The 24,548-nt window shown below is 47.4% G+C and overlaps 1 protein-coding gene across 1 annotated transcript in view; it reads left to right on the forward strand.

The window, feature by feature from the left end:
• Positions 1 to 24,500, forward strand: part of myo16 (myosin XVI) — a gene marked incomplete at both ends in the record, with an annotated part of 141,416 nt that extends 116,916 nt beyond the window's left edge. The window contains 6 exon segments of the mRNA XM_080786028.1: positions 254 to 630; positions 633 to 665; positions 1,676 to 3,049; positions 11,458 to 11,619; positions 12,975 to 13,060; positions 24,294 to 24,500. Coding sequence (XP_080642154.1) covers positions 254 to 630; positions 633 to 665; positions 1,676 to 3,049; positions 11,458 to 11,619; positions 12,975 to 13,060; positions 24,294 to 24,500 — 2,239 coding nt within the window.
• Between the last annotated feature and the right edge of the window lie 48 nt (positions 24,501 to 24,548).

Genomic DNA, 24,548 nt, shown 5'->3' on the forward strand with positions numbered 1-24,548 from the left:
CTCGGTGCCGCGCTACGAGCTTGTAGATCTGCTATTTTTCCAATAGCTAAAGCATAACAAAAATCCTTATAAAACACCAAATGGGGTTCCCTCCCGCGGCCCAGAATGGTTCAGCCATTATGCGAGCGTGTCAAAATGGATCCTTATAGATACATTGTCCCCCCCCCCCTCCCATTTGTACCCTCTTTGAGTGAAATGAAACACTGATAGGATGTTTTACTGTGCTCCCCCCCCCCCCCATATTTCGTTCTAGGGTCGTGGAGAAAAGTGGGAAAGCCCACGAGGGCTCCGTCGGCGGTGGCGGTGGGGGTGGGGGTGGCGGCGCTGGCCGAATCATCCGCCACTTCCGCTCCAGCTCGGTGCCCATCCCCATGGAGAACCTGGTCCTCCATGCAGGTTCCACGGCCGTCAGAGCAGCAACGACGGCCCTGCACGCCACAGAGGATGGCGGGGGTGGGGGAGGGGGAGGCTCCCCTCGCAAACAGCCCCCTCCCAAGCCAAAGAGGGACCCCAACACTCGCCTGAGCGCCTCGTACGAGGCGGTGAGCGCCGGGCTGACGACGCTGGGACCCCCCCGGCAGAGTCCCACTCCTCCCACGGAGGGCTATAACGAGGGCTCTCCCCCGGCCGGAAGCCCCCGAAGACCCAGCTGTCCCCTACAGACGGTAACGAGACAATTAACTCAACCCGTTTCTGTTTTCCTCCCAGAGGCTGGACACTAGCAGACGGCTGGACTTTGAATTTCTTTAACTATAAAACTTTCATGACGGCAGACAGAATATAATTCATGAGAAGCTACTACAGTGAAGTCTGTTCACAGAAGTTGTTGTATGTAGGCTATAGTGGGGATTATCTGACGAGGTACTATTTGAGTGGGCAAAACCTTACATGTACTAAATAATACTAAATTGTTTACAGGGTCAATATAAGTAAAATAATATAGCCTTTCCACAGGAGTATCTTTTTATGTTTTTCCAAAAAGAATACAAACGGCCAATAGCATAATTATTACAAAGTTATCCCCCTCACTGGTGAAAATTCCGGGAGGAAAAACGGGCAAGCACCAGGTTGAGTTGTCCAGTATTCCTACAGACCCCGCAGGTATATATATATATATATATGCTATTTTTTTTAAATCGTGAAAATGTGGCGCAAATCTTTGAATATATATATTCTTTCAGAGCGAAACGTTTTTAACAAAAACCTTTGCTTCTGTGGGAGGGGGTCCCTGGAACTACATATTTTCAGATGGGGGGGGGGGGGTCGGCGGGGGGGGGGGTCGGCGGCCAATTATACATAATTTCCGGGGCACCTTGACATGAAATATTGAGCACCACTTATATAGAAACATGAGGTATTTCAGAAAACTGTCATGCTTTCGAAGACGCCAGGTCTAAATGGGTTAACCCATTTTGGGGCGGGAACCCGTTTTGGTGTTAGCATCATGTTGTGCTTTAGCTATTGAAAAATAGCAGATCTACAAGCTCATAGCGCGCCACCGAGTGGCGCGCTACGAGCTTGTAGGTCTGCTATTTAAAAAAAATCAAAGACATTTTTAGAATCTGATCTCAGGTCAGAATGGGTTAAGCATGTCGTCACGGGGCTGAATCCCGTTATCTGAATGTTAATTGCTCGTCATGTCATTTCCTCCAATTTCCCCCCCCCCCATAACGACCTGCAGCCTTGTCCAAGCCCCGCCCCCACAGCGACGACTACACCGGCGGCGTGGCGAGGAACAACAACAACAAGGTGCCGCCGCCCAAGCCCAAGCGCAGCCCCAACACCAAGCTGAGCGGCTCCTACGAGGACGTCCACGCCATGTCGACGCAGCTGACCACGCTGCGGCCGCTCGACGCCAAGCTGCGCCTGCTGCTGTCGCTGCGGAGCGCCGGCGGCGGCAGAGTGGCCGCCTCTCCCAGCCCGCCGCCACACCACCACCACCACCGGGCCGCCACCCGGGACGACGTCGAAGGCAACGACGACGACGAGGAGGACGTGTACATCGAGATGGTGGGCGCCTCCTCCTCCACCTCCTCCTCCTCCTCCTCCCAGCCTCGGACTCAGACCACCACCACCACCACCTCCTCCTCCCGGGGCCTCCAGGAGCCCCCGGAGAGCCCGCCGGACGCCGACGCAGAGGCCGTCTACGAGGAGATGAAGTACTTCCCGCCCGACGACATTGGCGGTGGCGGCGGCTGGCTTCCGACCGTGAGCGCGACCAGCAGGGCGGCCAAGCTGGAAGGCATGCAGCTGGGCCTGGTGGTGCAGGGCGGTCTGGGGGACATCCTCCCCACTGCCTCCAAAGCCGGCTGCGACATCCCCGCCCCCTTCCCCAACCTGCTGCCCCACCGGCCGCCCCTCCTGGTCTTCCCGCCGTCGCCCGTCACCTGCTCCCCGGCGTCCGACGAGTCCCCCCTCACGCCGCTGGAGGTGAAGAAGCTGCCCGTGCTGGAGACCAACCTGAACTACACCACCGCCAGCACCAACACCCAGCCCACCCCCGACAGCCCCCTGCTCTCGCCGCTGCCCCCGCAGTACGGCAGTACGGCCCGCCAGCGGGCCGACTCCTCGCCCAACGTCTTCATGGCGACAAGCGACAAGTCCACGCCTCCGCCGCTCACGCCCCCTCCTCCTCCCCCCCCTCCTCCTCCTCCTCCTCCAGCCCACAACGCCACCGCCCCGCCTCCTCCCTACCGCCCTCCCTCCCACTTCCCCTTCCCCCCGGAGCCTGGCTTCCTGGCTCTGACGCGGGCGGGGTCGGACTGCGCCAAGCCGCCGCCGCCGCCTCCTTCGTCCTCCTCCTCCCTGCACGGGAAGCCCCCGCCGTACTCCCCAGCCAAGCAGGCCACGACGTCGTCGTCTTCGTCGTCTTCGTCGTCGTCGCGCCCCGAGCCTCGGAGGGCCCACTCCTGCTCGTCGTCTCCGCTGCTGTTCAACCCGGCCAACGGGCGGGCGCTCACCAGCCCCATGGACGAGCTCAACACGCTCATCAGCTCCGGACGCAGCCTGCTGCGCAAGTCCACGTCCGGACGCAGGATGAGAGACGGAGGTCAGTCTTATAGTCCGTCAGTCGCGCATCGCACATCATCATCATACACACAAAGGGTTCAGGTTCAGGTTCATTTATTTGTCCCCGTGGGGCGATTTGGTTTACAGCAAGGCATAACACAGGCAGGTAACATGAAACACAAAAACACAACAAAAAAAGGCACATAATACACATAGAACATTTAAAACAGGATGGCAGTTCAAGGTATCAGTGTAACATTATAATTCATAACTTTTCCTCCGTTTGTGTCACCGCTATAAACCCCTTATCCCTAAACTAAACGTATTTTTTCCTTTTTTTCTTTTTTACTAAACATTTTCGAATAGTTAAAAATGGCCAGTCGACAAGCTCAATGTATATAGGTTGGCTATAGTTGGAACTATTCAAAAATGTTTTTCAAAATAGTAAAAAAAAAAAAAAAAAAAAAGGCAAAGAAGTTTAGGGATAAGGGGTTTAGCGGTGACGAAAATGGAGCCCAAAGACTCGTGTTGCGCACCACGCACGCATGCAAGGGTCGCAACGCACGCACCTCTTTCTCCTCCTCTCCTCTCCACTGTTTTTAATTAAAGCTGCTTTAGAGCGAGTGCTCGGTTCCATCACTAGATTTATCAACAGCAGGGAGAACCCCATGGCCACACCTGGCTACACCTTTACTAGTGCGTGGGCGCGCGCGCGCGCGCGCGTGTGTGTGTGTGTGTGTGTGTGTGTGTGTGTGCGCGCGCATGTGTGCGTGCGCGCGCATGTGTGCGTGCGCGTGCATGAGTGCGCGCGTATAGTGGGTGGGGAGTTAACACTTTGCGTCACTGTCATATCTCACACACTGTTCCATACAGCCTACTTGTACCTGATGTAGGTAATGTGTGTGTGTGTACCTGCGCGACGCGTGATGTGTGAGTGCATGCATCTGTCCGTGCGTGGTGTGTGCGCGTGTGTGCGTGCGTGCGTGTGCCTGTGCGCACGTTGTGTGTGTGTGTGTGTGTGAAGTGTGAACCCTACACCAATATGTGATAGCTACAGTGATGAGGTCACGATCAGACCCTCAGCCAGGTCTGTGCCAGATGATTTATTGAACATTGGGTGATTACCTTCTATAGGGCAGGCGAGTATAGCTAGTGGATTAGTAATATCCGTGTGTGTGTGTGTGTGTGTGTGTGTGTGCGTGTGTGTGTGTGTGTGTGTGTGTGTGTGCGTGTGTGTGTGTGTGTGTGTGTGTGTGTGTGCGTGTGCGCGACCGTGTGTTTGTGCAGAAGTGCACGTGTGTCCGTTTGAGTGTGGGGGAGGGGAGACGCAAGAGCACCCCCAGCCTATAGCCACCCACCTATATATATATATATATATATATATATATATATATACGCCATCTCCCCATTCTCCCCACCTGGAAACTTGGGTCGTTAATAAAGCTCTGGTGGCCAACCACCCTGTTTGGCCCACATGAAGCAGCCCATCCATCCGCTGCAGTCTCCTGTGTGGTGCCCTTTGGCACGCAACGCAGCTGCCTCTTTACATGTTAGCTAATGAGCTAGCTATAGCTATAGCTGCAGCGTGTATATGATTCGTGCTTCGACGCGCGACGGGGCGACGGTGTCTCGCGGCGGAATTATAATTACAGCCGAGTTCACAGTGGTATGGAAAGTAACTAAATATATTTTCTCTTAAGTACTATTTTCAGGTATTTGTACTTTACTTGAGCATTTCCAATTTGAAACTACCAATACTTGCTAGTTAAGGTAAAACATTTGAGTGCTTTTTTCTCCACCGCTGAAAGTTGTCGCCGACGCGACACGCCGTCAACTCGTACTGTAAAGGTCTGCTGTCTGTCGCCATGCTGCCTGCAGTGCGACATAAATTAGCCGCGCTTCGCTGCTGTGTCGCACTGCACTTTATAAACATGCTCTGGTTTGCGTTTGCTGCGTCTCTCGCTCCCCAGCATGCTACATGCAGAGAACACACACACACACACACACATTGGAAGTTCTCTCCCCAGCGTACTACATACAGAGAACACACACACAGTGGAAGTTCTCTCCGCACTCCGCAGCGTACTACATACATAGAGCACACACACACATGACGCATTGGACGCTGCAGTGACTTTGATGCAAGGGCTAACCTTTGTGGAAACGGGGCAAGGACATTCGTCACGTTACTGCAAAGCGGATGAGTCAGGAGGGTCAGAGGTGCAGCCTTTAGCACATTTTCGCCTTTTTTTTTGCCGTTAAAGGTGAATTTCAGACAAGAAGGCTTTCTTTACCTTTTAATTGTAGTTGTTATACGTCCCCAACCAAAGAGGTCCAGGTGTTATTTTGTGCAAAAGCGCATTTTTTGTCTATTTCCCCCTACCATAATAATAATAATAATAATAAAACTTTATTTGTATAGCACCTTTCATGACATGAAATGCAGCTCAAAGTGCTTTACAGAGCAATGGAGAAAAAATATATAAGCAAGGCATAAACATTAAAAAACAAGCAGTAATGCAATACAGTGAGGACATGAATAACAAACCAAAAAAAAGATCAATTATAAAAGCAAGGGTGTAGAGAAGTGGGTCTTGAGCTGTGCTTTCAAAATGTCTACAGAGGCTGCCTGTCGAAGGTACAGTGGGAGTTTGTTCCATGCCGTCGGCCCGTAGAAGCAAAAAGCTGCTTCCCCGTATTTTTTAGTTGCCATAAGCCCTCAATGAATTTAATTGAATTGAATTCAATGGGGCATTGGGTTTTGTGCTAATTCGCTCAAAAATCAGTTTCAATCAATTTTTGTAGTATCCCAAGTGGCACACTTTACTACTTATTTTGATGGAAATAAGCGAATTAGCACTAGAGGCCAACCCCCATTGAGGGCTTATGGTAGGGGAAATAGCCAATAATGAACTTTTGCACAAAATAACACCTGGGCCTCTTTGTTGTAAGTAGCCTTGCCGAGCCATGAGGCCCATAAGGGCAGGAGCCTATCTCCTGTTTCTGTAGCGTGAGGCAGCTTGATGTACAAGTACACCCCCTGGACATGACGCTAGTATGTTGCAGGGACTTACCCCCCAATCCAACCCTTGATGCTGAGTGTCAAGCAGGGAGGCACTGGGTCCCATTTTTAGAGTCTTTGGTATGACCCGGCCGGGGATTGAACCCCGACCTCCCAGTCTCAGGGAGGACACTCTAACCACAAGGACACTGCCCCATTCAATTCAATGCAATTCAATTAATTGAGGGCTTATGGTAGCCAACAATGCACTTTTAATGCACTTTTGCACAGAATAACACCTGGACCTCTTTGTTGGAGACGTAACAACTACAACTAAAGATAATAAAGCCTTCTAGTCCGAAATTATCCTGAAGATGGAGTGCTGTGTTTTTTGTATCCACAATAAAACATGATCATCAGGTATATTCTTGTTATGTACAAGGACTCAAGGAGGAAGTACAAAGTAGTAGTAAGGTTGAAATCTCTTTTTTTGCAAGTAGAAATAGGTCCGGGTCGTGCAGGGTTAAGTATGCCTGGTTTGCCTGGTGGGTGGTGGTGATGGATTAGGTGGTGCTCCACCTGAACTGAAGCCACACCCACAGCTGTTGTTGTATGATAAAGGGGGATAGGGGAGGGTATGATAGTGTGATGTCACTGTGTTTTGACTGTTTGACCGAAGGTTTCAGCCTCCAGGAAGAAACCCCTAAATACAAAGGGAAGAAAGTCCCCACACCAAGGGGTCTAATGAAGCACTGTCACCTCATAAACACACACAAAACTGGACAGAAAATACAAAACTCGCGGCCACTCCATCTTTAAGAAACAACACAGATCAGGGAAGAGCCCCCCCCGGGGAACAAACAGAAACATGTTGTCTCTCAACTGCATTTCTCCCTCCCATTTAAGTGTCCCTTTCCCTCAAAGTGTATTAGCAGCGGGCCGGCTTAATAATACATGAGAAGTAGAAGGGATGAGGATGAAATATTCAACAGCTCACTCATGTTCTACAGAAGACTGTGTTGACTGCCCGCCCAGTATAGGATCACACCAGGACACTATGGTCAGGACAGCCATGTGAGACACAGGTTAGAGAACTAAGAGAGAGAGAGAGAGAGAGAGAGGCGGGCGCGCGGGGTTGGAATTATCCAACCAAATTATGTTTACTCCCCGGTCTTGACAAATGGTCATCCAGGCATGCATATAGGCTAATAATAATTATGTGGACCTGGCTAGTTTTTTTTTTCTTTTTTTTTTTTTGCAAACGACCCAGTTGTGTCACGCAGCTATAAACAGGGACAAGGTCAAGAAGGAGGAGGGAAGGGGCGGCGGGGCTCGGCCTCCTTATGAACATAAGGACGCGAACGCTTTAGAGGCACACACACACACTGACGCATTCTCCGTCTCGCGTGACGACGACTCCCATACCGGCTGACTTCCTCCTCCTTCGTCAGCGCTTGTTATACCTGTGTATACCGCGGAGAACAAAAAGAGCTGGCGTCATGGAAACCCTGTCTGCATGCGACAGGGGAGGGGGGGGGGGTCATGACCTTGCTGTTATTTCGAGTCGACCGAGGCCCGGCCCGGCCAGGCGGCGGTGTGTGTGTGTGTGTGTATGTGCTTGAGATCTGAGCGCGGGGCGTAGATGCCGATGGGGGCTTAGCGGGATGGCCTACTTCCGTTCCCCCGGCCCGTTAAAACGGCCTGCGTGTGTGATATACCCGACGCGAGGCCATGGGGGTGGCCCCGGGGTTAGAGTCGCTATCTCAGACATCCTTGTGAAGAAGAGCAGCTGCCCCTGCATGGCGCTCCTCCATGCCTCCGCCGCCCTGACTCCTCCCCAAGGGAAGCGAGGGAAAGCCACAGGAATGCCAAGGGAAAAGAGGGGGGGGGCAGGTGGTCGGCCGGTCCTTCTTAACATCACTCACGACCACTATAGAGCGTCGCAGTCTCTCCACCCTTTCAGAACAACGAGTAGGCCCAGGAAATAAACTAGACTGCGACGCTCTATAGAGGGTATGCACATGCAACAAAGTGAATGGCAAAATCGAGTGGCAAAATTAGCGACAAAGTCAGTTTAATGTCGTTTATCGTCATGTAGATGCAATCAAATACAACTTTTCCGTTCGGTTTTGCCACTCGTTATAGGCGTTCCTGCATAACTTCCGGGTTTGATGATGAATGTCACGTATACAGTACACGCCATACCCTCTATAACCTCAAGCCGGATTTAGGGCCCACGGCCACTTATTGCGTCGGGAAAGGGGAGCAGCCCGATGCATACCGACGCGTCGAATGCGTCAATTAACCTAGGATGTGCATGGGGGGGGGGGCGTTTAGTGTTTATACCCTGCACCGTTTAAAAGCAAATGACCTCGGTACATTAGAAATACTGTTGTATATATACTGTGTACATAAACAGAGCAACTAACTTTAATTCCAAAATAAATTTCCATTACATTTGAATAAATCGCTGCTACTGTTTTTTTGTTTTTTTTAAGTGAATGCAAAAAACATTTAAATATACTGCTGTCAACTTTCAAAAGTATAAAGCTAACGTCTCCTATATGGATGGATCTCTGACAGAACACATATTTTTATAGTTTATAGTTTATAGACTGTATTACTCAATAGTATTAATGTAACACAGCTCTGTTTACATCTTTATTTTATTCCTATTTATATTCAACATCTATTTTGTACATACATTGTCTTATCTTCATTGTTTTGTTCCACTTTTGCTTTGGCAATGTTCTCATAACCTCGCCTCACCTGGCTTTCCACCTCGGAGGAAAGCCTGGCCGTGTGAACCGGTCTGGAACGGATGATATCGCTACGTCATGTTGTAGTATTGTTTTGTAGTCGTCAGGATGATATCGCTACGTCATGTTGTAGTATTGTTTTGTAGTCATCAGGATGATATCGCTACGTCATGTTGTAGTATTGTTTTGTAGTCATCAGGATGATATCGCTACGTCATGTTGTAGTATTGTTTTGTAGTCATCAGGATGATATCGCTACGTCATGTTGTAGTATTGTTTTGTAGTCATCAGGATGATATCGCTACGTCATGTAGTATTGTTTTGTAGTCATCAGGATAATATCGCTACGTCATGTTGTAGTATTGTTTTGTAGTCATCAGGATGATATCGCTACGTCATGTTGTAGTATTGTTTTGTAGTCATCAGGATGATATCGCTACGTCATGTAGTATTGTTTTGTAGTCATCAGGATGATATCGCTACGTCATGTTGTAGTATTGTTTTGTAGTCATCAGGATGATATCGCTACGTCATGTTGTGGTATTGTTTTGTAGTCATCGGGATGATATCGCTACGTCATGTTGTAGTATTGTTTTGTAGTCATCAGGATGATATCGCTACGTCATGTTGTAGTATTGTTTTGTAGTCATCGGGATGATATCGCTACGTCATGTTGTGGTATTGTTTTGTAGTCATCGGGATGATATCGCTACGTCATGTTGTAGTATTGTTTTGTAGTCATCAGGATGATATCGCTACGTCATGTTGTAGTATTGTTTTGTAGTCATCAGGATGATATCGCTACGTCATGTTGTAGTATTGTTTTGTAGTCGTCAGGATGATATCGCTACGTCATGTTGTAGTATTGTTTTGTAGTCATCAGGATGATATCGCTACGTCATGTTGTAGTATTGTTTTGTAGTCATCAGGATGATATCGCTACGTCATGTTGTAGTATTGTTTTGTAGTCATCTGGATGATATCGCTATGTCATGTTGTAGTATTGTTTTGTAGTCATCAGGATGATATCGCTACGTCATGTTGTAGTATTGTTTTGTAGTCATCAGGATGATATCGCTACGTCATGTTGTAGTCATTGTTTTGTAGTCCTCAGGATGATATCGCTACGTCATGTTGTAGTATTGTTTTGTAGTCCTCAGGATGATATCGCTACGTCATGTTGTAGTATTGTTTTGTAGTCCTCAGGATGATATCGCTACGTCATGTTGTAGTCATTGTTTTGTAGTCACCTGGCAGAAACAACAATCAAACGGAACTTCCTTTTCCCTCAAACCGGAAGAAGAATAATAAAAGCTCTCGTTAGCCTGTGGCTTTTATTGAGAAAAATCGGTTTGAGGGAAAAGGAAGTTCTGGAAAGGTTCATAAACCCGAAATGGAATGGTGCCCGGGCTAGTTTTCTCATGCTAATAAAGCTGAATTGAATTGAATTTAATTTAATTCCACAAACGTCGACGATGTCAACGCTTCATACATCTGCTGATTTCGGTGTGCGCGCGATACTGCATGCGGCCAAAGTATATATATACACATCGAACCCTTCAGCAGCATACATGGGCTGCACAGAAATACTCACACCCCGGACACACATTTCCATCATGGCTATACAGGGTTTTCATTCTACACATAGCTATAGGCTCTCCGCTCCAGCCCTGCGCACGCTTTTCACAACAAGCCCTTCCATCCCACGCCTCCCTCTCATCACCAAAGTCCTTTCCTCTTTCTATATCGCTCGTGATAATGCGAACGCGAACACCCACCTACCCCATGGGCCGTGTATGTATGTGTGTGGAGGATAGTGAAGGGGTATATTTAGGTATGTCAGGAATAGAGGGGTGGGTGCTGCACTGCCTGGGGGGACGGGTGCTCTCTCGACGTGGGATGGCAGCTGATGAATGCCCCCCTCGTCCATCCAACGCAACGCACTGAAACCCACGCGGTCGTCCGCTATACACTTTGGAACACACCCTTCATTCTGTTATGACCGCAGGGGTATAGAGAAGGGTCACGTTGGGGCAACCTTCCTACCATATATAAAGCCCTGCATGAATGCTTTTATGACGTCAGGCTATATAGGATAGAGAACGCAACATGGTGAGGCCAAGGGGCTAATTTGGGGAAAGGATAAAAAAAAACACACTGGGGGAAGTAATTTGCCTCTTCCGGGGACTTGCATGTATATATATTCCGCATGCCTGTCAGTCTCTAACAGTCAGGCAAACAATACGATTATGGGAATGGCTATTATTGTCTACTCTGCAGAGAAACCTGGACTAATGACTCCAGTGAGTGAGTGAGTGTTGCTGTTGGCTCTGCGAGTCCTTTTATGGGCGCACTAGGGCCATGATTTCCTCCTATGTAATGAGGCACTATAATGTAATGTGTGTTTCTGATCAATATCCCATTTTGGGACGTGAATCCCTTTTGGCGTTAGCATTGTGTTATGCTTTAGCTATTGGAAAATGGCAGATCTACAAGCTCATAGCGCGCCACCGAGTGGGCGCGCTACGAGCTTGTATAGGTCTGCTATTTTTGAAAAATCGAAGAACCACTGACATATAGAAACATGGCTTTTTCAGAAAACTGTCGGGATGTATAGAAGACATTTATAGAATCTGATCTCAGGTCAGAATGGGATATATTATTATTGTGCTCCTGCTTTTCATTCAGGATTCAACTCCAACATCAACCTGCCGCCGGGACGGGAAGACTGCGGCTCCGCCCCCACCTCGCCGTCGCCACAACAGCTCCAGGACCGGAACGCCAACAACCACAACAACCCTCACTGCCCTAGCCCCGCCCCCAGCGAGAACGGCAACCAGATCTCCAATGGTATATATACACCCGGAGCACAGTGTGGGGCTGAAATCCCCTAAGAGGGCACTTTTGGACCAAAGATAACAGATCTACAAGCGCTCAACGTGTCGCAGTGCGACGCGTTGTGAGCTTGTAGATCTGCTATTTTCAGGGGGAACTCTTTTAGCTAGTGGAGATGCAGGTGTGTGTATACGACATTGGATTTTTCTAAAGAAATTTGTTCAACGCAAAAATGCTGTGTTCAAGTTCAGGAGACTTCGGGGGGGGGAAAAAAATGCAATTCTCCTGAACGCTGCATGGCATGGAAAGGAGTGGTATAGTTTGCAGTTCTTTCACCATAGTATAAACGCTATATACATTCGTGGTTTGGAAAAGGGCAGTTGTTTTACAAACGGGTAAAAAAAATAAACAGTTATGTCCATGAGCCAAAGCTTGGCCCAAAGGTCCAGCCACATAGACGAGTAAGACGCGGAAACGCGGGAAGCGAACGCAGCTCGTACATATTTGGGTTTTGGACGTATAGCTGCTTTGGGGACTCCTTATATGGTGCCCCTTTTGTGCCCATATATGGAGCTGAGTGGACCTGGCCCCTTTTGTGCCCATATATGGAGCTGAGTGATTGCTGATGCAACACACTCCATATTTGGATAGCGGGACAGACACACAGACAGACACACACACAGACAGACAGACATGATCTGCTAGGTCTCATAGTAAGTGCTCACTGCGTTCGCAATCAGTGCCTTTCAACCTTTTTCATATCAAGGCCCATTATTCATTCGACATTCGAGCCACGGAACCACCGTTTGATGACATTTTAGCCTCTCAGACCCCCCCAAAAAAACCGAAAGATTTTTTTGTTGTCGTCGGATACGACGTCGTTCCACAATCCCATCCTGTATTGATGTCGGTACTAGAGGAGAGACAGCAGGCAAACGTTGATCAAAATAGCAGTTCTTCCACATTCTCTAACAGACTTCTTGTAATTGAAGTAAATGGCAATTTAAGATTGACATCCTACTGTAACCGTCCTCTCGTTTCCCGTATGCTTCCCTCTGCCACATTTTTCGTCTTTAGTTTTTAGTCGACAAAAAAAACAACACTGCTTCCAGTCCAGCCCCAATGTCGGCATCATGTTATGCTTTAGCTATTTAAAAATAGCAGATCTACAAGCTCGTAGCGCGCCACCGAGTGGCGCGCTACGAGCTTGTAGGTCTGCTATTTTTGAAAAACCGAAGAACGACTGACATTTTTTAGAATCTGATCTCAGGTCAGAATGCGTTAATCAGACCAGTGTGTGTCCAGTGGAAACCTCGTATGAATCTGATCTCAGGTCAGAATGGGTTAACGTTGATGTCGTCATTGTTCAGGGTCGCTGGAAGATGACGGTCACGGCAAGTCCAACTCGTCCAGCCACGCGTCTCTGCACAGACACCTGGACAGCCATCACACTCAGGTAAGACACACTACCGGCGTGCGCCTGACAAGTACACATGCCTTTAGGGCTAGACGAGAACCAGCGTCTTTACTCTTTATAGGGCACGTCAGTCACACCACCACGATTAGTCTCAATAGAAAAGGTTTCGCTCGCTCGCTATCCGCTATCCAGAATTATAATCGTATACCCGCTAGGCTATAGGGTACGGCATCAGCCATCTATACGAACCTATATTAAAGCGGCCGATTTACCTTTTTAGCATTGCTCCGGTTATGCTATGCTAACGCCTCTGTCCCCACCAGCTATGGGATTATTATTATTTTTTACATCCAGGCTCCATTTAAATCCATCAAAAGCGAAATATTTTCAAAGCCCTGTGTCTCTAAAGCTTCGAGCGCTAGTGTCCATGGTGAGCCGTCGCATTCTCGACGATCATAAATCATTTGTCTCAATCGTCGCTCCGTCTGGACATGTAACCGTTTCTGACGAGATCTCAGGGGGTTATGAGGTAATGCTAACGATCACTGCTCATAACAAAAGCCCTGGCCACTTTCCTGATAACCCGGAAAAAATTAAACAACAGGTCGTTACAATGGCGAGTGAAACGCTGGCCTAGGCTTACCCTGTGCTTATTCTACCACCTAGCGGGCATAGAAAGAATTAAGTAATTTTGTGCACTTTTGTGCAACAAAGGCACCGGCGATGGGTAACACGAACACGTACCCTCTCGCAGTGTCAAATCTCACCGACAGACTTCCACGGGCAATGACAAGATATACTCGGCTAGCAAAACGAGCATAACTGGACGATGTTGGGACGCTATAGGGGTTCATGTGGTTAAAAGCATTCACAACTCTGTGAGGGAGCCTAAAGTCCAAACCACACCAGTTGCAACAAAACCCCTTTTTTTAAAGGTCCAACCACACCACACCAATGCAACGCTTGGGCTTAAGAGTCCTGGGGCTGACGCCCATTAATGTATAATCCCATCAAGAGCGTCGTTTGTCAAACACAAATGCATTTGCGCAACAAACACAGAAATAGACACAATTATCAGTAGGGCTTGCGTGTTGTTAAGGCCTTTGTTGTCATTACCGAGAAGGACTTAAAAGTGGCTTCCATTGAACAAATTGTTTCACTTGTGACATGTGAGCTTTCCCTGGCTCTGAACATAGGTTTAGGGTTACAGGATTGGATTTTAGCTCCTGTGTGTGTGTGTGTGTGAGAGAGAGAGACGCACGCACACACACACACACACGCACGATGAGCGCTCCCGTGCAACCACATATAGGTCCATCGCACGAGGCGGAGAAAGGGAGAATCCACCTCGACCATCTCAACTAACACACGCAGAACCCTCGTCTACATATGGAGACGCAGGACGACACACACACACACAGACTAATGAACGCAGCGCAGTGTTACAAGATGTAAATAATTTAATTTGCGTTATTCATTATTCACCGGTACAGAATCGTACCACCGTGCTGTGGCGAGGTGATCTGAATACGAATAACACCTAACACAATTAAACTGCTTTCCTGTGTAGCGCCCGAGGGTGGCTCGAACCAGTCATCAGTCATTACGACAACATCAAGAGCCGCCAGAATACATTTTAGTCAGACTAGATCAACTGTAGATTAAGTCGACTAAAACGTTATGACATTTAGTCGACTCAAACTAGACTAACACTAAAACATTCCAGGTGACTAAAATGTGACGAAGGAAACGAAATGAAAACTATTCAAAGAGACTAAAAACTAAAAATCTAAATGTTCTGCCAAAAACAACACTGGTTGATATCAGAGTGCGTACAAAAGCAAAATGGTGAGGCAATAAAGTACACTGTGATCCTTCTGGTCTCCCCGAGGATGGAGAGATAGCGGCGGGCACAGCATTCTCTGGAGATTCTCACCAGAGATAAAGATACTTGAAGAAGGCACGCTGTGTTCCCCATGCACACTCTCCCTCCTGGGTTATTTGCGAACGGAATAGTCCCTACTTACTACTTTCTCTTATTACAAGAACCAGGGGAGAGAGAGAGAGAGAAAGGGGAAAGAGACATTCGGAAAATGTCACATGAGTTTAGTGTAGAAAATGAGATGAGCACGGCGAGTAGATACGTTTCCCTCCCAGCGCGTGTGTGCGGTCGCGGTATGCTATCAGTAGACAGTAAGCACACACTGTCCAAGCACAGCTATCCCCCAAGTTATCCCATTTTGGCCGGGAACCCCTTTTGGTGTTTTTAAGCATTGTTATACTTTAGCTATTGGAAAATAGCAGATCTACAAAGCTCGTAGCGCGGCACTCGGTGCCGCGCTACGAGCTTTGTAGATCTGCTACCGTATTTTTGAAAAGTTGTGAAAGTGTGGTGCAAATCTATGAATATATTTTCTTTCTGAGCGAACGTTTTTAACTCAAATCTTTGCTTCTGGGGGGGGGGGGGTCCCTGGAACAACATATTTTCAGATGGGGGTCGGCGACAATTACATATCATTTTTGACATGAAATATTGAGCACCACTGATATAAGAACATACAGTAGTTATTTCAGAAAACTGTCGGGATTTAGAAGACTTTTTTTTTTCATTTAGATGTCAGAACTAAATGGGTTATTCTTGTCATTATAGTGGTATAATATTAATAATATGCCAGGTCTTCTAAGGTGAGCTTATATCTAATGTAGAACCTTCTAAAGCTTTTCCTTTCAGGCTGTTCCGTTATTTCACCATGGATGTTATTCCAGTATTATCGCGGCATTAACACTACAAAGCAGTGTTGATTTTGGCCAGCAAAGTTTTCATTTTAGTTTCGTCTTTGGAATGAAATTTAATTTAGTTTTTTAGTCATATTTTAGCCATCTGAAATGTTCCCGGTGTTTAGTCTAGTTTTAGTAGGCTAAATATCATAAGATTTTAGTCGGGGTGAATCTACAGTTGATTCAGTCGACTAAGATGTATTCTGGCGGGCCTTGATGCAGTCGTAATGGCAGATTTTACACTTTAAATGGCAGGTCTATACAAGCTGTGAGCTTGGAGATGTGCTATTTTCAGCATGCAACCGAGTGCAAAATGACTCGTGTGTCTTACTTGTACTGGGTCTCATGTCCACTATAGTCCCTTCCTAACATTTTTAGTCTGGTTTTTATTTGTTGCCCGAAATTGTCAATATATTTGGTCTTATAGTTTTAGTCGTCATAGTGTCGTCACAGCATTGTAGTCGTCGAAATCAACACTAGTGTAATAAATGGCACGAATAACCTGTGTGACCTCCCGTTAATCCTCTCTTCCTTTTGATCTTCTCTCTGATGCCAATGTGTTGTTGTCGCTATTTTCTCCTTTCTCTTTGTCTTGTCTTCCAGAGGGGGCATCTCAACTTCTCTCCGTTCGGCACGGGGGCTGCCCTCTAAGGCAGGGGGGGGGGGGGGGTCGGGGGGGTGTGGGGTGGGGGGGGGTGGGGGTTTGAGAAGCACCCTTCAACTTGTAGGGATGTGGTGAGTGTGGTCCATGCCCCAAAACAAACTTGGAAACCATTGCACCATGGCACGTGTATACAGCCTCACTATAGTGCTGCTGCTCCCCTCCATTTTCATCATGTAAAAAAAGCTTCCCTTTTTAAGCACTGCTGGTCTCGTGGCATCAGAACAGCCCCGGCCGGCGGCAACCCTTATTTCTTTTTTTTGCCTTTGTGTGACATCAGAGTGACGGCCCCCCCGAAAACCTCTGATCCTGCAATCAGTGACCAGCTGGGTTTTCCTGTCCTCCTCCTTCTCCTCCTCCCCTTCTTTGAAGGAAACTGCAGCTCTTGTGGGCTTCAGTGTAAACACTTTGCCCTCCCTCAGCACAGTCAGTCTATCTCTATCCCACACACAGTCCAATCCTCAGGGTCAAATGGAGGGTCCATTCTTTTTTTAAAGAGTTCAATTGAAACCGAGGACTGCGTAGCGTAGCGTAGCGTAGCGTAGCGTGCGCTACCGTCAAACCTCGCAAATCTCACAATGCCGCCAGTGGTGGAAAAAGTAACTTTATTGATAATGTACTTGAGTAAAAGTACAAAAGTATCGGCATCAAAATGTACTTAAAAGTTAAAGTATAGCCTACTCATTGTGCAGAATGTCTCATTTCACAAGTTCAAAATGTGTACAAAATCTGTTATTTTCAAATGGGCCGAAATGTATATAGGGTCGAAGTGGTTAATGTGTGTTTTCTAATCAAAATTAAAATCTCCTATAGTAACTAAAGTTTTCAGATAAATGTACTGAAGTCAAAGTATACAAATGTCGGCTCTGAGATGTAGTGGAGTAGAAGTAAAAGTACTGGAAAATGGAAATACTCAAGTAAAGTACAAATACCTCAAAATTGTACTTAAGTGAAAGTACTTAGTTACTTTCCACCCCTGTAACGCCCCGTATACGTATCGGAGATGCACTATGCCTCTTGCAGGCGACGAGGAAACATTTTTGCACAGCGTTTTGACTTCCAGAGACGGTGACTATATGGATCTCTGACTCACTTCTGTCGGGTTCAAAACATGCGGGTCAAAGCTGACTTGTTCTTCGGTATATAGTTGGGTTATTATCTCCATGCAACGCAGGGCAGTTCTTGCCGAGATATAAGAGTCGATGGGTGAAAGTTGGTGGTCAAGCGGTGTGTGTGACCCAACATTAACCCCCAGAGTATAAGAAGCTTAAGTACTCAGTGCAGGGTATTGGAGGGGTGGGGGGTCTGTGGGCTAATCGGCAGGCTCCAGCAGACATGTTTGGACTTTATGTTTTGGTCCCGCGGACAGAATCTTATTTCCAACCATTACCGTTATTAGACTGACCTGCTTTTCCCCGACGGATTAGCAAAAAGATTTATGCCATGCAAGCATTATATATTACGTGCACCTCCCATACATTGTTGTGGCAGTAGGCGAACGAACATGCATTCGTTCAGAGAAACAACACTAAAGTATAGCTGGGAACTGTTTCTATGTATTTGAGCAAAAAAAAGGAGAGCTGCAGTTTTTTTATTGCTGTTTGTGCCATTCCTCTGCTGGGAATTTTATTTTTGCTGAATCCATTGCACAATCCCCCTTATTTTTTGTTTTTCTCTTTTGTTTGTGTGCTTTTGTTTTTGTTTTTTTCCAAGATCGTATCGTCTGCACACTGGTTCAATGTCTGACTACAATTAAGACTACTCTCACACTACATGGCAGCATTCATGCTTTTTATATAAATTGGCAAAAAAAAAAAAAGGAATCACCCCCCCAGACCTTTTAAAAAGCTCTGCTCTATAGCTAAGTTTATGCTAGACCTAATTGGCGAGGCTATGGGAGAATGTCATACTTGGTGTTAGTTCACTGATTACCATTCAGACAATTCCAGCGTGACCTTTCACGTTGCTCCCCCCCCCTCCCCTCCCCTCCCCTCCCCCCTCTCTTATCTCACTAATCAAGTGTGGTGTCTGTGGAACTTGGTTCCATTACCAATGAGTTCATTGAGGAGTTTGGGAACCGGTGGTCTGCAGCCCCAGAATACCCTTCAATTAGCCGCATTCCAAACCTTGTTGATGTAGGATTAGCAGATCTGAGGGGACAGAGAAAAGCAAAGGGGATGAATGAAAAGGCAGGGAGGGGCCGGTGGGGGGGGGGGGGGGGGGGGGGGGAGCTCGCTTCTAGGAATGAATGGGTGGGCTTGTTTTGCGTTTCTGTAAACATTAGTCAAACAGCAGCCTGGGCCTAATCGCGTGAAGAATGAAACGACTGTCTGTGTGTTGCACGTTCTCACTGTTTGGTTAGACGGCGTATTATTGAGTCATTCTGTTTGTGTCTTTTTTCATTCATTCATGGCGAGAGTGAGAGACACTATACAGTTTATATTTAGGCTGGTTTCCCTGGATTAGTAGAAATTAGTGAATACATTAAATGGTTGGGACCGGGACACCGGTGTGTGTGTGTGTGTGTGTGTGACAGTGTGTCTGTGTCAATCGGCTTCATTATAGTGTGCGCGCCGCGTTTGCGCGCGCGGGATTAAAGCAATTAGCAATCAGTGAAACGGGCGGACGCCTATTGTCGTACAGGTCATCATTGTAACCGCCCTCACACAACATGTGACGTCCTCGGTGTTAATGTGTCCATGTTTATAACTCCCGAGAGTGTGCAAACGTAACCACGTGGATCCATATAAGGGTCCATTTGGTTGCATTTTGTTCAAGTTAAATAAACCCAGAGGACTTGGGACTGTGTTGTATACACACTTAATGCAGAAGGTTTCTAACTGCTTGTCCTCTTAATGCCATTAACCACCCTCGGCGAGCGGTAACAGTGAACTATATCTACGGCGGGGGGGGGGGGGGGGTTCGGAAGCCCTCGCGTGTTTCAACAGCTGTGCAGAGGACCAATAAGGAGGGACAGATATTGATTCTTTGTTCTCTCTCACCCACCTCCCTGCGTCGGTATTTGTGTAAATGAAATGGAGATTTGTGCAGCTAGTTTACCACCAAGGGAACCGATGGAGGCCGTAATGTAGTTATCTGTAGTATAAAGTGGTTAAGTGACATGTATCCATCAGTATAGCGTGCCGATGGCCGCGGTCGATGGAGAGCCTATAACGGCGTGGCGGTTGATTCATACTTGGGGTTATGTCCGTCGGCGACCGTCGCCGACTGAAGACAGTCGATCTGTAAGCTCATGACGCGTGGGCAGCGCGACGCGCAGTGAGCTTGTAGATCGCCTATAGTGTTCAGAAAGCGAGGAACGCGGAGGGTTAAATTAGTACCCTATAGCAAACACGAGACTCTCGTGTTCCAGGGTTTATGGTATACGTTCTTTAATCCATGTTTTGATCCGATTGTATCGTTAGCCACCGTTTGCCAACACAACAACAACACAAAGTAGGACAGTGACCGCAGCCATTAGCGCATCCACTTCCATTCTAAGCCCTGTGTTTAAAGCTCTGTATCTTTAGAAACGACATTGAGGGGGCTGTTTCTCTGGCCCAGACGAGCGTTTTTCAACGGCCCGTAGCAGGCACTGTGATACTCCCGGTTGGGTTTTGAGAGAACAACAACCGGTCCAGAGTCGCCACACACACAGCAGTTTGTCACTGTAACGTGTGATTACGGATATTTGGCTCTTCAAAGTCAGTGTTACGTTGCGATAAAACCCTGGCAGTATACGCTATTAATTAATGGCGGGTTAATCAGGTCACTGAAATGTGACGTCCTGTGCTGATTTGCTGTGTGTGTGTGTGTGTGTGTGTACTATACTGTATATGTCCTCGGGTCAACCTTTAGTCTCGGACTGACAGTTTGGAATGACCACTAGTCATCCCAGATTATCATGGCATTACCATAACATTACCATTCCATTAACATATTGATTTTGATATTGGCTTCCCCCCCCCCTCCCCCAAGGGACGAGGCATTTAAGAGTCTCGGTTATTGCCTGTGTGTGTGTGTGTGTGTGTGTGAGACTGTGTGTGTGAGAGACTGTGTGTGTGTGTGTGTGTGTGTGTGTGTGTGTGTGTGTGTGTGAGAGACTGCGTGTGTGCGTGTCGGTTAAAGTGTTTGATGTTTCTCATTTGAATAACCAAAGTAGACACTTCATATATATACCAGCAACTGTGTCGTTGTTTGAAGACATGATTGATTTGTGATTTGGGAGTGGGGTCTAGGGGGGGTTAATAAGTGAGGATGTAATCGGCACGGCTCAACGTTGAGGTAATGGCGTCAGCGTTGAGTGAAACACACATCATTATACAAGACTTAATATCAATCAAATGCATATGGAGGTTTTCATTTTCAACATTCACACACGTCTTGTGGCGTGCGTGCGTGTGCGTGCGTGTCCTCGTGACCATCTTTAAAAACATCTGCTTCGACTGACTCGGCAGAGTCCCTGTGACGGATTCTCCTTGTCGTCGAGGCCACATTCTTTACCCACACTTCGTCTTCCAGAGACACGCCCGCATATATAGTTTTGACGATAATTTGACCACGATAAATACATATACCGTAACGTTTTATATGGATGTATAGCGGTGGGTGCTCTATAGAAGATAGTATAATGCGAATATTTCAAAGTCCTCGATCGAAAATGTGTGTATAGTCAGATGTATTGCCTTCACCTTTATATACGTATATGCCCCCCCTGTGGGAATATAGACTAGTGTGTTTTGAATAGCAAATCCATCAGGTGATTCCAATAATCATCATCAAACCCATGAAGTCCAGTATATTGTGGCAGTATAAATGCATATTGTTGGACGGAGCTGAGAGTGCGTGCGTGCGTGCGTGCGCGTTGCAGAAGGACACCGTGTTCCTCCACTGTCTGCTGTTCCAGTAGCACTAGTAGCCAGTGTTCCTGGCTGGTGTCGGAGGCAGAGAATAGCCTGGCAGGGAGGTGTAAATTATAGATTAGGTCGCTCAGCATTGTGCTTGTACGGGCAATCAATGCTGTGTGTGTGCGTGTGTGTGTGTGAGAGCGTGCGTACGTGTACATGCATTGCACGTGTGTATGTGTATCTGCCAGAGTATATATATATATATATATATATATATATATATGCATTCAAGTGCATATACAGCTTGTCTTTGTGCGTGCGTATATACACATACCTGTGTGCGTATAGAACTGCGTACATACATGACGTGTGGGAATGTGTATAATGTGTCTGTGAGTGTGTGCATGGCCTGGATTCCTGGAATGCGTCACTGACTGTACTGTACTGTACTGTACTGTAACTGTATGCTTGGCAATATGCGGGGGGGGGGGGGGGGGAATGTTGCAGTGTGATTCCTGCTGCTTTTTATTTAGCTCTCCTCTACAACTGCAGCAGCGATGGAAAACAGTGGGGGGGGGGGGGGGGGGGGATCACCGCGCGTGTGCGACGTGCGTGTGGAGATTACTTTTTTTTTTTTTTTATATATATATATTTTTTTCACTTAATTTTTATTGAAGGAACAGACAAAAGAAAACTCAACTAACAAGACAATACGGGAAAGAAAAAGACAAAAAAGTAAAAGAAAAAGGCTGCATTTTTCATATTACAACAAACATTCAATGCAATGCAATATCTCTATAGGCTGAGAGAAGAGATTCCACTTTTCCCACTTTTTATAGAATTTATCCTCTTGTAGTCTCAGTATGAATGTTATAGTTTTTCCATAGAATACAGTTCCTCAATAATGTCCATCCATTGATCTTTGATCGTTGGTGGGTCCTGTTGGTACCAGCAGTCGTGTGATTGCTTTTTTTACTTGATAAGAGGATCTTGATTAAATATTTATCATGTGTTAGAAACTCTTCAGGGATATTTCCCAACAGTAGAAAAGAAACAGACAGAGGTATCTCAAAACAATAAGATTTGTTTTTTGTATTGCTAGTGAAGAGTCTGACGGGGAAGAGGGAGAGAGAGAGAGAGAGAGAGAGAGAGAGAGAGAGAGAGAAGGGAGTTAGACGTGCAGCAAAGGTGGTCATGAACTGGACTGGAACATGGCGTGGATGCGCTGTCAGGCCAGAGCCTATATGTGGCCTGATGTGCCTGGGCGGGCCAACGGGCGCCCCGAGATTACATTCATCGTCGGACTGTTCTGCTATAAATCATTGCAGGAAAAGGAATTGGTGGAATAGAATGTCCAATCCATAGAATTTTCCAGACCTAGTATCCTGAACCACGTCGATTGATCAAACTGGTATAGATCATACTGGTGTTATTGTTATACGTATAGCGTATATAGTGTGGAACTACACCTTCCCCGAAATCCGAGTAAGGAAGCTGTGGCTTTTAACCGTTCACGGAAATATATTTTAAAATATCCTTTTCTGCTAAGCAACAAGGTGTATATATGCTTAGTTTATTGGGTTTATTTATATTGGGTTAAGATTTGCGCGACTGTAAAGACGAAATATTATATTTATCGCTTACTCATGATATAGAGCTAATTCCGTTGCTCCAGACGGTAACGGTTCTGGCAACGCAACGCTATACTGGTATCAATCTGGGAACCCATCTGCAAAACAAAAAAAAGCAATAGAATTATGTGGATAAAAGGAATGTTGACCCGTTTTGGACCGGCCCTCTGACCTGCTCTTCATGTGGAGCGCCCATTTCCACTAACAACAACAACAACAACGTCTACACGTTCTGAACGCCGACAGACTCAGTGGCGCAGCTCGGAATCAGTGGTATGTGGATCATAACCTGGTGTGGATCAACAGGGCTCTGTCCTATACTGCTGGCACCGACTTGACTGTGGAAGATTGGAATTCCTTTCTGATTGATCGCGGCTGCGTATTGACCGGCCGCGGTGATGACTGATGGCATCTCCTACTTAGTGTGTGTGTGTGCGTGGATGTGCGCCGCGTGCACTTATGTATACGCTGTGTGTCTGTCTTTCCCCGGCATGTGTGTTCATATGGTATAGCCGCTCCATAGAGGCGTTACAGTACTGTCTCCCCCTATAACCACACCTCTCCTCGGTCCCCGTCCTAAGACTTGACATAATCGTATATATAGGGAGGCTCTGGGGGGGGGCGCAAGGCTATGGAAATGAGGTGTCATTAAAGCCGCCAGTCACAGAAGGGATTCCCATTGCCGGCTCCTTTTTTAGATGTCCCTGTGTGGTGTCTCCAGAGACCTGCTGGCTATAGCTACCTCCCCCCCCCAGATTCATCTCAACCTCCCTCATCCCTCCGTTAGGATGATGCCCGGAGAGACACCGCTGGCCCACCGAGGAGCGGAGAGCAAATCAGCCCAATGATTATTGCTTCTTTCAAAATGATGGATCAGGCAGAGACGTCGGTCGGCCTATTTCTTTTCCCTCCAGCCTCCGCCGCCAGTGTCAGAGGGGTGCCTAATGCAGACAGATAATGATCACAATATGATATATCAAATCTGTTCGGGTTCCTCTTCATTCCTCCTCCTTGCATGCGATTCAAATCTGATTGACTTGTGAAATATGTTTTCCTTTCTTTCTTGCTTTCTTTGCTATACCTCCTCTGTAATGTGCATCAAACCACCGCTTGTCATTGCCACGCCCACCTCTCTCCTCCTCCTCCCCCACCTCCTGCACTCACAGCCTGACCATTTCATCTACCTGAATGTTGAGGTAATAACTCAACGCGGGGCGTCGAAATGTGAACGCTTTGTAATATTTTCTCTCTTACCACCCCTTCCTCCCCCACTCCCCCCACTCCCCCCACTCCTCCTCCTCTCCTGCGCGGGCACCTTCCTTTGCACCCCCACTCCCCTCCCCTCCCCCCACCAGGCGAACCGACGGCTGCGTGCGTGCGGAGGGGACGAGAGCAGCGCGGCCCTCGGGGAGTTGCTCCGCTGGCGCCGAGCGCAGTGCGAGGGGCAACAACACAGCAACTGGAAGCACCACCACCACCACGACCACCACCGCCGGCCGCCTCAGTCGCCGCCCCCGCCCCCCACGCTGCTCTGGACCAATCACAGGAAGGCCTCTCCGTGACACACCACGTTTTCTTCCCAAGATGGGACTGGATTGTATAGATGTTGT

The sequence above is a fragment of the Protomyctophum bolini genome (genome assembly GCF_963924005.1).
Source record: "Protomyctophum bolini genome assembly, chromosome: 16".
NCBI classification, from domain to species: Eukaryota; Metazoa; Chordata; class Actinopteri; order Myctophiformes; family Myctophidae; genus Protomyctophum; species Protomyctophum bolini.